Below are 15869 nucleotides of genomic sequence, written 5' to 3'. Positions count from 1 at the left end.
TGAGCACACATGTACGGTGAGTGTCTAATGCACATGCACCACTGAGAGAAAAAAATAGGCCTTTTTTTGCGCTGCAGCATCAGGCCCAATTTCGTCTTAATTCGGCCCTGATTATGCCACACGTAAAAGGGGAGAGAGGCATTGGTAGTGGATATTGCACTGATATTCTAATGGTATTTGTCTCATTCAAAAATTCTCCAACCAACTGGGATTCATCAAAGCAATCGACAATACCGTCCCAATATTCTTCTCTCCTGCTATGTATCCACATTATTCTCTAAATGAAGGCAGAGGAAATCACAGCCTACAATACTGGTATATAATTCCAATCAACTTGTGTGCAGACTCACCATATTTAGCAAGTGAGGTGTACTTCTAAAGCAGAGTTTCTTAAAATTTGGGTTGGAACCCATTTTGGGTTATGGGTTACCACCATTGAATCATGAGTTACTGTGGTATTTAATGGGAAATAAGTAACAGATGGTTTGCAAAGATGTAAAGTCACAGTGGGAAGGCGTGGATTGATTATCAACATTGCTCTGATGATCTTCGCCATACACCTACAACTGTCCAGGCATTCAACAAGGAATGGGTCTCAAAGACACTAAAGATTGGGTCACAGCAAAAAAAGGTTTAAGAAACTCTGCTCTAAAACATGAAGAAATGCATTAGCATAAGAAGCATGTTCCCTTACGTCAGAAGTACTTACGTTCAGTACTTACATTCCACATAAACTGAATGTACTCTATATGTAAACGTTCAAGACACATCTAGAATATGTAATGGAAATAGCACAGATATTGGATTGGTTTCGTTCACCATTTGTGATTCAGGCATCAAGACTAGAAAGTGTAAGAGTGGCCTGAAGATGTCTAGAAGTACTTGACATTTATTTAAAAAATCTCAATGCAATCACCTTCAAGCCAAAAACTGTGAATTTCAAATCTTTAAAATGACATAAAATAATATGCATCTTTGTTAAATTAAGAAAAATACTGCCTGACACTGAAAGGTAATCCAAAATAGGAATCCAATAATTAAATTCAAAAGTGACAAATTAATATTGGTTAACAGGTGTGATAGTAAGGGCTTCCAGTACTAAACTAATGCCAGCTTGATTAAACAAACACATTTAAAGTCAGTCAATCCATTTGTTTATCCATTTTTCCAGTACAGGGTCACAAGCAATTATGATCACCAATGGGCACAAGGCGTGAACCATTCAGGAGCAGGATGGTGCTTGCTGGGTACACTTGCGCACACATCTGCACTTTCATGTTGGACCAATTTAAATTCTGTTTTTCTTCATGTCTTTAGACCCTGAGATCAAGCTGGAATCCCAAACAATCATGACGGTAGACAAACTGATGCCTCACTATAGACATGCTGACATGGAATTGAGACCTAAGGTGAGGACGATATCAGTTTGATTAGTGTGGCACAGTCAGATTAAAGATCAAATTTAAGTTTTTAAGGAAAAAATAACACGATTAAAGATAAAAATCTATAAACAACTGAAATTCCACATGTTCCGTGGCCTTACAATGAATTCATAACTTGCTTTTAGGAGACAGACATACATTGCTATGAGTGCCATTTAATGTGTGAGCACAATGGGCACTAGCCAGGGGACCCAGGAGCATAGGGGCCCATGATGTTTCAGATGCCTATGTTTGTTTCTGTTTTGCTATCAAAACAGGGACCCCAGCGCACTACTTTGTTCGGCAGCCTATGATGCTGTTAAGACGACCATGCTGCCATGTCTAAAATACTCTTTTATCAAGCAACAAAAGGTGTACTCATAGGGATTAAGGCAGTCCTTATCTTTAGGGGAGCTAATTAGTGGATTATATGGGTTGTCTTACTTTAAAATGTCTAGCTTCACTGTGAAAATCTCCTGAGACTGTCACTAATGATAATTGGGTATCTAAATTTTACAGTTTACTACATATGAAGTTAGCTGCAGCTGAAATTAACTACAAATCCACAACAGACTATTGAGGCTGGTCTACCACTCCTCAGTCCTTTAAATCCTGGCTGTCTATTGCTCATTAATGCTGCTGTTAAATCAGTGCTTCTCAGCTCAGGATGGGGTTGTGGGGGATTGAATATTGGTGTCATCTGGGTATGGATTCTGTTATAAATGTTGTGTATAATTCAGTTTAATTAACTATATTCTAAATACTCAAATATATTTTGAAGATATGATGTTATCTATATTTATCTACATTTTTTGTAGAATATGAATCAGTGTTATAAATGTTTAAACAATTTTGTTTTACAATATGTTTGTACAATTCTAACAGTATAATGACTTGGTTAATCAGTAGGACATGAAACCCATTCAGCCAGATGGTTTAGTAAAATGTCCCCAGCCTTCTGCATGCATACAGTACAGTACAGTATAAATGTGTAGACTTTGCTATACCTGTGTTAATACCTTCTGTTACAATCCACGCTCCTGTTGTTTCAGCAGCTTTAATTAACCCTTTTCCAAAAATCTGCTTTACTTTTGGAGGGAGATCAAAATTTTGAACACCACCATGTACTGAAATCACAAGCTTTGGTAACTCCATTTGCCATTCGTTAACCATGAGATGTAACAGTTGATCCAGTTTGGTATCATAGGAAGCTCTGATATACTGCAAATCAAAAGAAACAAGAATTGCAAAGTTTCAAACCATAGAAGTAGGAAGGAAGGTGGCTCGATGATGTGCTACTTGTTTAATAATATGCACTTAGCATTGCTGTTGTTGCAGCTTTCAAACAGTTAAAGTTTGGCTAGGGCTGCTAGACATACAATCTTTCATTACACAGCATGCACTTCTATGGAGCATGCCTTAATAAATGTTTCAAAACCAATCTAACATTTTTACTACTGCTCTATTTATATTTACAAAGATGGTAGAGATCTAAATATGTCGGTGAAACGCACCTCCTTGCTTGCATTGAGTTAAATCAGGTAGCTGCTGACTGTCATATTTTATCTTTAAAGTGCAGTTTAACCATCTGGCGCACTTCCAGCTATTTCCTAAATGTTTAAACATATCGATTCATACAATATAATGTCCGCTTCAGTCTTATGATTTCTAAAAAATAATGATGTTCTGCGCTCTTATTGTTTTGTGGCATGCATAAGTTATGACCTGTAAACTTTCATAAACAGCAGCATACTCAATAAACCACTACAAACATTTGACATCATTTTTAATAGCTTCTACCAACTTGACAATTTAATTGTTTTTTAACATGTCAAATTACATTATCTGTAATTAATTCATTCATCGATTAAATATTACTTACATATTAATGAAAATAACTATATTTCAGACAAGAATGGTTACAAATAAGAAAAAGCTGCAGCAAACCTTTCAGAAATCAGTAATGAGTTTTTAAATAAATCGTGCTGGTTGAATGAATTGGTAGTAAATTAATTCTGATTATTGGACATAGAGTAATATGCTCCATAGATCTATACAGTGATAATACTCAGTTACCCAATAGAAACTACAAAAGAAAACTGCATAAATACACATATGAGGACCACACCTTGGTAATCTGGGAAAGAAGTTAAACACTCACTAGCATTTATTATAACAGCTATTAATAATAATGTTTTGTCATGAAAAACCTTTAGACACCATAGTATGTTTCAGTGGATTCATAAATGTCACAATCTGAAACCTGTGCAAATGTATTATCATTTTACGCTACAAAACTAACTTACTATCTATTACAACAAACAGGTACACTGATTCTGTTGCAATCTTTTCAAAAAATTTGTATTTAGATTGACTGCAAGAGTCTTCAACAATGTGGTGCCATTTGTGCTATTTACATAGGAGTTGGTATCTTTCTGTAATTGCCCATTTTCTTTTTCCAACAGGAATTGATGCAATCTTTGTTTTGGAATCCCTTATCTTCAATATTAACTTTTTGCACACTTGTATTTTGTTCTTGTCATTTTTACATTGTTATATCATTATTCTGATGAACAATATTCTGATTGCCATTTTGTGTTTTGTTTTCTTGAGTTGTCATTATTTGTCTTTTCCAAGTTGTTGACAGTCCCTATGCTCACGGACGGTCAAGTGGTACAAGGTCACATGATGTATTGCATCATCGTAACCTACTTGCACAAGGTAGTGGCACACACTTCTTAAAATTAATTTGTTAGACTTTTTCCTCAAATCTCACAAACTTTTCTAATTAATGTTAGTGAAATCTAAAAGGTGACTCCAAAAAGCCTTTAATTTTGGGACCACAGTTCTTTTTGTGTTTTAAGCTTTGCCAGATCAATTTTCAGAGTGCTTTTTGTTTCTGTTTCTTGAACTACTTTTGTCTTTTAATGTCCTAGTCACTAACTCACATTTTTTTCTATCAAAAGCTTAATAGGTTTTCTCTTTAGCATTTTGTAATTTTTGCTTTGGCCAGATTTTAATATGCAATGCTGTGCCATTATGTGCTGTTGATATTGTCATACATTCACTAGTCTGTGGGAGACATGCAAAATGAATCTTATTGTACTAAATTTGAGCTTGAACTCAAATTAGCTTCAAGCATTTACTACACAAGAAGACTTTCAAGAAAATCTAAATCTCTAGGTCTGTGAATAACACATAATAATGAAACATACTATTATCAGTTACAATTGTACACATATTGTTACAATAATAATATATAACATCTGCAATAATTTGATTGTCAGATTTCATATCAAATCAACAGTTCTTTGGCTTCCAAAATTATTTTATTATATATTGTTCCTGGTGTTTTGAAGGTCAAGGAATCTATTGGTAATATTTACATTTTGTTCTCATGTGCTTTTACTAGTGATAACAATGATTCACCTTCTCCCGCATTTTCCTTATGGGCACCACCATTCTGGGATGGTTTTGTTAACAGTTGTTAAGCCATTGATAGATTTGTGGGCCAGAAGTGTGTGATGCATGACATTAGCGTAATGGCCTAAAAGTAAGCATGTTATACTTCCTCATCGTCCAAGACTTGGATTCATAAGCGAAAAACCTTCAGTGTTTTTCTCATCGGTAGTTTCTGAGTTACTGGTTACGAAAACATTTTCTGCCTTCTGACTCCAAATTTCATCTCACTTGGGTTTTGGCTCTTGTTATGTGTTCCTTTTTTGTATTACGACTTACTCTGTTCTTTGACCGTGATTCTGTCTACACGTCTTAAATTTAATCTCCTGTTTCCATTCTTTCTGTCAGAACTACTGTTCCCCCGTGCAAGCAGTACAGCAAAGAGTATTGAATGAACTGAAGATGACTTCTCTTTGGTTGTGTTTAAAACTGCATAATTTTTTGTGTTATGCGTTTTGAGCATGAGAAGGTGCTCAATGACTAAGTTTATTACAAAATAAGTGAAATTTTACAGTATAGGTGAAAACAAATATGTGCAATATTAACTGAATGCATGACATTGTATTAGTGTACTGTTCCATTTTACTCTTTTGTACTGAATTCTCTGGCCACAATTAACAGTACATCATGGCTCAAGTACTGAATTATCTTTAATTTTATGATGCACTTGACCTGCCTGGGCAAAATATGCTTCATTACAGAAAATAAAAAAAACATGAAAGATCCAATAATTGTGGTTAGTGAAATGTTTTTAGGCAAACCTTTGCATGATAAGCATGTGCTCCATCTTGAAAATCGATGGTGCCAAAAGCATCAGTCGGGCTTGTCTGGGTGTGTCTCTCTATTGTCCATTCTTCATGAGGATCCAGGGTTGACATGTAGATTGGAGAGCTGAAGTCTAACCCTGAGTGGTCGCCGATCAAGCGGCCACAGCAGCATCTGGAGAAAAGACATTTAAGATCATATTTTATCCTTTGTGTCGAGAGGGTCTTTCTCAAGTAATAGTTGATGTGTACTAGTTTGTTAACTTCACTTAATGGCATATTATTTTTACAGCAGGTTCATTTCAAATTATTGGTACATTTTACAGAAAGCTTTGAGGGACATAAAGTCATACTATCTAATTTAGCACTGATCCCACTCAATGGCATTTCTTATTCAATACCTGGAGAAGGAAAAAATAATTTTGTCATAAGTACAGCAAGTATGTCATTAAATCCATACATATTTTGTCAACTTGCCTGAGCCTAAATTAAAATGTGTATGCTAAAATATTTATTTCTAAAATTAAAGTTTATTTTGCTATTTGTAACAAGTACTTTAAAATTTATAATAGTGTTCGCCCTCTCAGTAACATTGTAAAAGTGAATTGCTGCACTAAACGGAAGAATGACTAACTTATTAAATAGTAGGTTATAGTAGGTTATTCATTTAAAGCCCACTGTTTGTGTCTTTTTTTCTTTTCTATTCTACTGTGTGCTGTAAAAGATGAGACACTTCCTGGAATCACTTCATCTCAGACAAAATGCTTACAGTTTTGTTAGCTAACACATATGGGACGGATGATGACAAAAAGAACACAAAGTAGCAAAGGAAATCATATGGAAGAGAAAAAGCCTGCAGCCCATTTAGCCTAAACCAACAGGCTTATCTGCCCTGTTGGCCCCACATTGTGACTCTTAATGTCACACAAGAATCTCTTTTACTTTCTTATGGCATCTTTTCATCCGTACCAGAAAGCCATTACCATACTTGTTTCATGCCTTTAGGTCTCAGTGGCAGAGAGCAGCAGTCAAACTAGGGTTTATTCCAAGTCTGGGTGACCCTTATTGGGCTATATGCTCAATGTTTACCACCACACAGTAACTCAGTGGTTCTCAAACTGTGAAATAACAAAAAGGGGGGCGCGAAATAACAAAAAGGGGGGCGCGAAGATGTGAAAAAAAAGAAAACAAGAATCAAAAATATGAAAAATACATCTATTGAAACCAAAACAAATTAACTTAAGCTACATTCTGATACTAGAATAATAAATATAGAGTTATATAAATGTCGATAAAAGTTAAGTAGGTATAATAAAATATGCATCTATGATATATCATTAATTAAAAAAGAACAAATTGGTATTAGTGGGCTCCTTTAAAAAAAACATTAGGGGGGCGCGATTAAAATTGTTATGAAAACTCAGGTCTCAAATACTTAAAGGTTGAGAAACGCTGCAGTAACCTCTCTGCAGCCACCTGTCATGCCAGACCTTGTACCAGCTTTTTAAAGCACCCACCCATCTGCCCAAGTGTTAGGTGAGACACTGTAATCATGGCATACATTTCTTGCCCTGGGATTGACTTTTGCATGTCAGTGCCCTTCGACCTTTCTTTCAAGATGCCATACCATCTCTCAGTACCCTCATCAGTTTTACTTTTAGGGTGCCACTAAATGTTGCTCATAATAGCAGTCCTTGTCTTTCCACACTTACTGTATACACAGGGGGTTTGTGCTTTTGTCACTGTGCACTTTGCTCTCTTTCTCTTTGTGCTACTAGACAGGATTGTCCCCTGTCCTGTGTCATCCATTGAAGACCACTCACCCCAGTTAAGTAACATTTAATAATGCTAAACCTTGCTCAAATATGTCTATACATTTAAAAAATATTTTGTGAACCATTTGTTTTATTTTATTACCTTGCTAGCCATTAGCAGGAAGGATACAGTTTCCTGCATGTCTGTGCAGCCATATTAAAGGGAAACTTGACCCATTACACTCTTCAAAGGACTCTATTGTTATTCCAAGTCTTCTTATATCCACTGGGATAACAAAAATAAATAAAAAATAAAACCTCAGTTTAAATCTTACCTTATTAGGTTCTGGCAAACCTGGCACCCTGGAACACATCTATAATATTGCAGAAAAAAATAAAGAATATTTTAATGCAAACTAGTGAAAATATTACAGCAGGACATAAATAAGCTCACACTTCTATATTTTACAGTATATTACATATACTGCAAAACCCTGTGCTAGAAAAGGAGGTGGTGCAAGTGAACTGATAACTTCAGACACTCAGAACAAGAATGTCAAAGTTTTCCTGAAGGTCAGTCCAATACAGGATATTCACAGGCACAATTACACACACACCCAAATGCATGCATCCACTCTGCAGTGGTGATTTAGATTGTATAATTCACTTAACAACATGCATTTGAAATTATAACAGGAAGTCTGTAAGGGAAACACAAGCAAACACAGGGAAACAGGCAAAGGCCACCCTGAGAGACCAGAATTAAGCCAGAGCCACAGCTTAAAAAAGCATTGCCATGCATTGTACCACTGTTCATTTACTTTATGTTAAAATAATTTATATTGTATTAATAATAAAATGACCACTGTGTTTGCTTTAGTGTGTACCGGTAAATGTTGCAACTATACCACACCAGAGGTAAAGTACAATTTGTCGACCAATTACATCCAGTACAGTGGCGTAGCGTAGTAGGGGCGGCAAAGAATTACTGTATATTTTAGTCTTTTAAATTGAAATACCTAAATAGGGGGGCTGCGAAATTTTCCTCCGCCCCGGGCGGCTGACACCCACGCTACGTCACTGATCCAGTAAGTCCCATCAAGCTCAAATCAAGGGTACGTTTACTGACATACAGCCAAAGTTAATGGAATTTGTCCTAGCCCAGCAGCCCAAACTCAACAACATAATGGGTCAGCTTAATAGACACATCACAAAAGTACAAACAATTTAAAAAAATCACCAAACCCAGACAAATACAATAATTATAAGGTACAGCAAGAGTAATACAGCACCTAATGCAAGGTTCAAGAAATACAGCTTCTTAGAAATTATCAATTCATGACACACCAATCAGCTACAACTTCAAATCTGCCTACCAAATATTGTGTAGGTCCCCTTGTGCCACCAAAGCAGCTCTGACTATTGAGGCATGGACTCCACAAGTCCTCTGAAGATGTCCTATGGTATCTGACACTAAGACATTAAGTCCTGTAAGTTGCAAGGTGAAGCCTACGTAGATCGAACTTGGTTTTCTAGCACATCCCACAGACGCTCGTGCGTATTGAGATCTGTTGAATTTGTAGGTCACATCAACAACTTGAACTTTGTCATGTTCCTCAGACCATTCCTGAACAATTTCTGCAGTGTGGCAGGCAGCATTATCCTTCTGAAAGAAGTCATTGCCACCAGGGAATACTGTTGCCATGAAGGGATGTACATGGTCTGCAACAATATTTGGGTAGGTGGTACTTGTCAAAGAGATATTGACATGAATATCAGGACCCAAGAGTTCTCAGCAGAATATTGCCAAGATCATCACACTGCCTCTGCCAGATTGCCTTCTTCCCATAGTGCATCCTGCTGTCATCCTATGGCCATCCACATGGTCTAAAAGATTCATCAAGCCTGGCTACCTTCTTCCATGGCTCCACGATCCAGTTCTGATACTCATGTACCCATTGTAGGCACTTTCAACAGTGGACAGGACCAGCATAGGCATTCTGACCGATCTGTGGCTTCACAGCTCCATATGCAGTAAGTTATAATGCACTGTGTGTTCTAACTCCTTTCCCTCATGGTGTTAAGGGTTTTAGCAATTTGTGCTACAGTAGTTCTTCTGTGGGATCGGACAAGATGAGCTAGCCTTTGCTTCCCACATCCATCAGTGAGCCTTGGGCACCCATGCCCCTATTGCCTGTTCACCTGTACTGCTTACATGGACCACATTTGGTAGGTACTAACCAGTCAGTGCTAGGAACACCCTCTCAAGTCCTGCCATTTTGGAGATGTGATGACATAGTTGTCTGCCATCACAATTTTGCCCTGGTCAAAGTTGCTCACAACCTTATGCTTGCCCATTTTTTTTTGCTCCCAACACATCACCTTCAAGAACAGATTGATCCCTTGCTACCTAATATATCTCAACCTTTGACAGATACCATTGTAGTGAGGTAATCAATGTTATTCACTTCACCTGTCAGTGGTTTACTGTATAAACCCTACAATAAAAACTATAGTACAGATGGCTCATAAGTTATGAAATAACTTAATTGCTATTGGAAAAAGTTAATAAAAAAAAGTAAACAGAAGAAGGATGGCTTATTGCTTCTTAATTTACTACCATTTTATGGATATTAGATTAGATAAACTTTATTAACCCCAGGGAGGTATTTAGATGCATATAGCAACAGAAACATAAAAACAAAGATACAGACTCACAGGACAAATAATACATCAATCAATCAATCAGTCAATAAATGTGTAGAAATTACAAAATTAACTTAAAAAGTATCAACATTTAATTTAGGATGTTCAGAGGAAACATCGAATCACCTTATAGCAGCAGGCAGAAAAGACGCCCAGAAGAGCTCAATGAAAGTGTGCTTGAATGAGTCCCAAAACAGAATGGCACAGTGCTCAGTTCTGGCTCTTGTCTTGAACCCCATACAGGATAAACATGTTGTTGAACCAAATGTATTTGAAACTAATAATACAGGACAGATTACCAACACATGCACACTACATTCACTGAGGGTGTCCTTTGTCAGATACAGTGGGATCATCCAAGAAAGAAGTTGTGCATTCTGAAAAGAGGCTCAGCAAACTCTACTGTTGGGTAATAAGACATGTAGAGCAAGAAATGTGCCTTACAGAGGACTTTACCTCTACTAGGCTCAGTGGAGAAAGGTGTTTCCTCAGCGGCAGGTAAGAGTGTGCTTTTGAAGCGTAAAGTAAAAGCGAAACTGTTCACTAGACAGAGCGTTTCATTGATTTGGGATGTTGCATTTACCTCCCTGTTATTAATGAATTGACTCAATATTTGAGTTGCATATGTTTGCAGAGGGGCAGCACGGTGGCGCAGTGGGTACCGCTGCTGCCTCGCAGTTAGGAGACCTGGGTTCGCTTCCCAGGTCCTCCCTGCGTGGAGTTTGCATGTTCTCCCTGTGTCTGTGTGGGTTTCCTCCCACAGTCCAAAGACATGCAGGCTAGGTGAATTGGTGATTCTAAGTTGGCCTTGGTGTGTGGGTGTGTTTCTGTGTGTCCTGCGGTGGGTTGGGATTGGTTCCTGCCTTGTGTCCTGTGTTGGCTGGGATTGGCTCCAGCAGACCCCCGTGACCCTGTGTTCGGATTCAGTGGGTTGGAAAATGGATGGATGTTTGCAGAGGGGTTTAGAATTGAATTACTTGATCAACTACCATATACTTAGTATGAGAAGCTAATTGTTCTTCTTAGTTATCTTGATTTTCATTTGAATCAAATAACATTCAAATAAAGAAAACAAAAAAGTCATAAACAGGATTTACAAGTCCCACCTATCTTTCTTTGGAATGTAGAACAGAAAAAGTAGGTGCAGCCAAGATAAACTTGGGGTTTTGCAAGTGGATAGATGGAAGTGTTCGAAGGAAGCAAAGAAACTATATGAGCAATTTTTTTTAAATGTGTATCTTTCTGCTGTAATAAATTATTTGTTCATTACTTGGGCCCTGCACAATATTTTTCCATTATTTGTTATTTTTTACATGTTTTTCCAAGGAAAGTCTGTTAATATCATCTGACACAACCTCCCACTACATCTTTGATGGTCTCAACCCCTTCATTGGTGCACATCTTCACCCTACGATCCTTGGCCTTTCTCACCACATGGTCTGTTTCTCCTCAGTACAACACCTAGTGCCATCATCCCAAGGTTTTTTCTTAACTGGGAATGAGCAAAATAATTTGCACAAAATGGAATTCTTAAGATTTTCATTTCAGAAACAAATTCGCTAAGCAAGTTGTGTTTCACATTTCTGCATCATTACACATGTATTTTCATCTAGTCTGCAGCCTTCTTCTCCATTTGCAAATGCATGGGGAAATTTGTCCTGGTGCAAAGCAAAGTAAGTGAGGTGCAGCTACAGAACTACAGAGCTCTTACCTAACAGCTGCTAAAATCCATTAGCCTGGATATGTGCAACCCCAATTCCAAAAAATTTGGGACACTGTGTAAAATGTAAATAAAACAGAATTCAATGATTTGCAGATCTCATGAATCCTATTTTATTTACAATAGAATATAGAAAACATATCAAATGTTTAAACTGAGAAAAGGTACCATATTAAGAACAGAATAAGGTCACATCTCAAAAAAAGTTGGGCCAGGGCCAGATTTACCACTGTAGAGCATCCCCTCTTCTTTTAACAACAGCCTGTAAACATTTGGGAACTGAGGAGAACAGTTGATGGACTTTTGAGACAGGCATGTTCTTGTCTGATATAGGATCCTAGCTGCTCAACAGTCCTGGGACGTCTTTGTTTCATGATGCATCAAATGCTTTCAATTGGTGAAAGATCTGGAATGCAGGCAGACCAGTTCAGCACCTGGACTCTCCTACTACAAAGCCATGCTGTTCTAATAGATGTAGCATGTGGTTTAGCATTGTCTTGCTGAGATATGCAAAGCCTTCTCTGAAAAAGATGTTGTCTGGATGGGAGCACATGTTGCTCTAAAGCCTGTATATACCTTTCAGCATTGATGGTGCTTTTCCAGATGTGTGAGCTACCAATTTCATACAATTTCTAATGTACCCCCATACCATCACAGATACAGGCTTTTGAACTGAACGCTGATAACAAGCCAGATGGTTCCTCTTCCTTGCCCATGTTTTCGAAAAAGAATTAAAAATTTTGTTTAGTCTGACCACAGGATGGTTACCCAGTTTGACTCAGTCCATTTTAAATGATCTTTGACCCAAAAAAGATGGTGGCATGTCTGGATCGTGTTCAAATTGCAAGCATTAGTTAAATAAGTCACTGTGCTTTGTGCAAATATATCTTATTAAACCTGATTTTTACCCACAAGCGGTTCAGCAGACACATGGCCAGATTAAGCACAGAAGTTGACATGCAAGCAACATAAAGATGGACTAGGACAAATGGAAACTGTGTGCAGTCAGACTGTTAGATGCTGTAACCGTGTGCTATTTCTGTCTGTTAAGTCAGCCCAGCATTGTATCCTTGTTTGGAATTGCATGTTTGTCTGAGGGGGCCCTGGACAGGTAGCAACAGTATAAAGTCTTGGAACATTGCCAGCCATTAAAAGCCAATGAATGAATGGGAGACGTTGCCACCTATTCCTGAGACTGCCTTCCACATCTGCATTGACGACACCAACAGACTCCACTCCTCGGGCCCCCTACTCCAGGAATGAGTCTTGTCACTGGCTTCATTTGTCTTTGTGCTATCTGCAGTGAAAGTCAACATTAAACAAAGCTACATTATTTCCTCCTACGTGATTTCTTACTGCCAAATCACTAGGGAAGGGTATTGTCTTTTATGTTATATCTATATACATTTGGGTTAAGTAACACGCTGCAATCACAAAAGACCTCCTTCCCTGGGAGCAAGCGCTGACTACTGAACTTACACATTTGGCTTCTTCTTTGCATGATAGGGCTTAATCTGCATTTGTGGAAGGCACAGCGAAATGTGTTCACAGACAATGATTTCTGGAAGTGTTCCTGAGTCCATGCAGTGATTTCCATTACAGAATCAGGCCTGTTTTTAATTCAGTGCCTCCTGAGGGCCCAAAGATCATGAGCATCCAGTATTGATTTTCAGCCTTGTCCCTTGCACACAGAGATTTCTCCAGATTCTCAGATTGCAGATTGGTGAACCTCTGCCCATCTTTACTTCTGAGAGGCTCTGTCTTTCTAAGATGCTCTTTTTATACTCAATCTTGTTACTGACCTGTTGCCAAAATCATTGCATTCTGTTTATATTTACATTTTACACAGCGTCCCAACTTTTTGGAATTGGGGTTATAGCTTCCGGTGAGTATCCAGAAGGATCCTGGCTGGGATTAGTTTACGGAGCTGGGGAAACTGAGCACAGAGGGCGGTACCTCTTACTGCAAATGAGTGATGTAAGACAGAACTAGCGGAATGAATGTGCACAATGCATATGAGCACGTGTGGAGCTGACTGGAAGAAGCGTCGGTAGTGGCAGCAGGATTTGAATAACCATTAGAAAGAAATATTACTTGCTTTCCACCCCTAACAAATTAAAAATTCCAAAAGAAATTAATTGCAGTGGGTTTTACATTTCACAACAGTAAAATCGCTTGCAAAATTAATTTTAGGAGCAATTTCAGAAAGCTGTATGTGAAAGGAAACTCTGCTGTTTTGTTCATCACTAATTTTAGTAACACTTTAGTTTAGATACTGCAAAAATGTATCTATTACTCATTTACTTTTATATAAAAAGACCTTAAGATTCATTTTTTGGGGTCTTCATAAAACTTACAAAGCATCAGTGAAATGTTTATTCATCTCTGCAACGTGACCTACTAATAAAAATGTCTGAGTTGGCTTAAGTGTGAATCCTTCATATTAACAACTAATTTTACCATCACATTAATTGTCTCACTGCACAGATATAACCTATCTACTGATGTTTTATAAGTTTTATGAAAAGTCCTCATAAGGTCTTGCTACATAAGAGTACTTATCTGTTACCCTAACTTTTAACTCGCCATTCGTCATCCTCACACTCCATGACACTCCACACATCATTCTTATTTCTGTGCCTTTCCGCTTTGATTCATGTTTTGCTTTCATCTGTAATGTCACCCTACCACATAGTATACTATTCCCCACAGAAATTTAATAAATCTTTCCATTTAGTACCAGAGATGCAATTTTGAAGTCAGAATCAGGGATAGCTCCTGAAATTTAAGTTAACAAATAATAGTAAACAAAATTCAAAGTAGAGAAGAAGACACACAGTTCTGAACTGAGACACCAGTCTAATGTAAGGATATATATTTTGTTTCTCTGAATTCCATTGAAAATATCACATTAACAAAAAAAAAATAATAATAAAGAAACTGCTCTACAACTCACCTGTGTGGTTCCCTTGAGACTGGAATGACTTTTATGCATTCTCTTTTCAAGAAGACCCCTTCAATCCAAGATTTTCTAGACTGAAATTGTTAAATAATAAAAAAAAGGATTACTTTGCATTGAACCTCACCAAATTATTACAAGAAATTTGATTGACATGCCATTTTTTCACATTTTGTACGAGTACGTTGATGTCTCAGGCTGCTCCAATTTATTGGATCCATGTTTGTATTCATTGAAATTATTATTTATACAGTATCGCTATTTTTTGTGTTTGATTCATTTTATCACAATTGTTTTGACATTATCACAATGCCATTTTGTGTGAGACTGTTTATATGGCTACCATTTTGTGGTATTGTCCCTATCTGGATGTGTGGTATCTAGGCATATTATGAATCTGAGGTGCAGATTGTATTTTTGTACATATTTAAGACTTTGTTTTCATTTTGATGATGAGATTTTTATTGTTTTATTTAGTTTGTTAATTTGTTTATGTTTTTGAGCTAAAATCTTGTGTCTCATTTCTTGTGGCCAAATTGCTGCTAGCAATATTCACCTATTGCTATGACATGACTACTGGAGGTCGAGATGACATCACTGACCTAACAAAATTTAAGCTGGTGGCACATAATCAACAGCGTCCAAGCTTTTTGATTCAGTATGAATTACTATGAAGGTAGTTAGCATTTCAAGAACTGTAGAGAATTTGAACTTGTATTTGGAGTTTTTGCCAAATGTTTTTGGCTTTGTTAGTTTTAGTTGCTTGTTGACTTCTGGATTTCGAATACTGCCAATTTACTTAGCAACATTTACTTTTCATCTTCTAGTCTTGCTTCCTCACTCTTGTGACCTGCTGCTTGTGGACTGTAGTTGTACAATACAAATGCCACGTGACCCATGACACATACTTGCTTAAAACATCTAAACATTCAAATTAAAGTGAACATTTCTAAAACAATCAAAGGCATATTTGAAAAGAAATGTTCAAGGCATTTAATCTTTGTTACACCTGATTTGCTGTAGCACAAGGAAAGGAAACAAAAACAAGAGGAATCAACAGAAAACAGGTCAGAAATCCCAAAACAA

General features: G+C 37.3%; 1 protein-coding gene across 6 annotated transcripts in view; it reads right to left on the bottom strand.

The window, feature by feature from the left end:
* Window positions 1–15869, bottom strand: part of trpm6 (transient receptor potential cation channel, subfamily M, member 6) — a 166383-nt gene that overhangs the window by 95071 nt on the left and 55443 nt on the right. For all 6 annotated transcript variants that reach the window (XM_039750707.1, XM_039750706.1, XM_039750708.1 and 3 more), the window contains exons 2-5: window positions 14781–14860; window positions 7734–7772; window positions 5642–5819; window positions 2429–2642 (exon numbers count right to left, since the gene is read on the bottom strand). In XM_039750707.1, the coding sequence (XP_039606641.1) occupies window positions 2429–2642; window positions 5642–5819; window positions 7734–7772; window positions 14781–14860 (511 nt within the window). The remainder of the gene's footprint in view (window positions 1–2428; window positions 2643–5641; window positions 5820–7733; window positions 7773–14780; window positions 14861–15869) is intronic.

Source organism: Polypterus senegalus, chromosome 4 (assembly GCF_016835505.1).
Source record: "Polypterus senegalus isolate Bchr_013 chromosome 4, ASM1683550v1, whole genome shotgun sequence".
NCBI classification, from domain to species: Eukaryota; Metazoa; Chordata; class Cladistia; order Polypteriformes; family Polypteridae; genus Polypterus; species Polypterus senegalus.
This window is presented reverse-complemented; position numbering and strand designations above follow the sequence as displayed.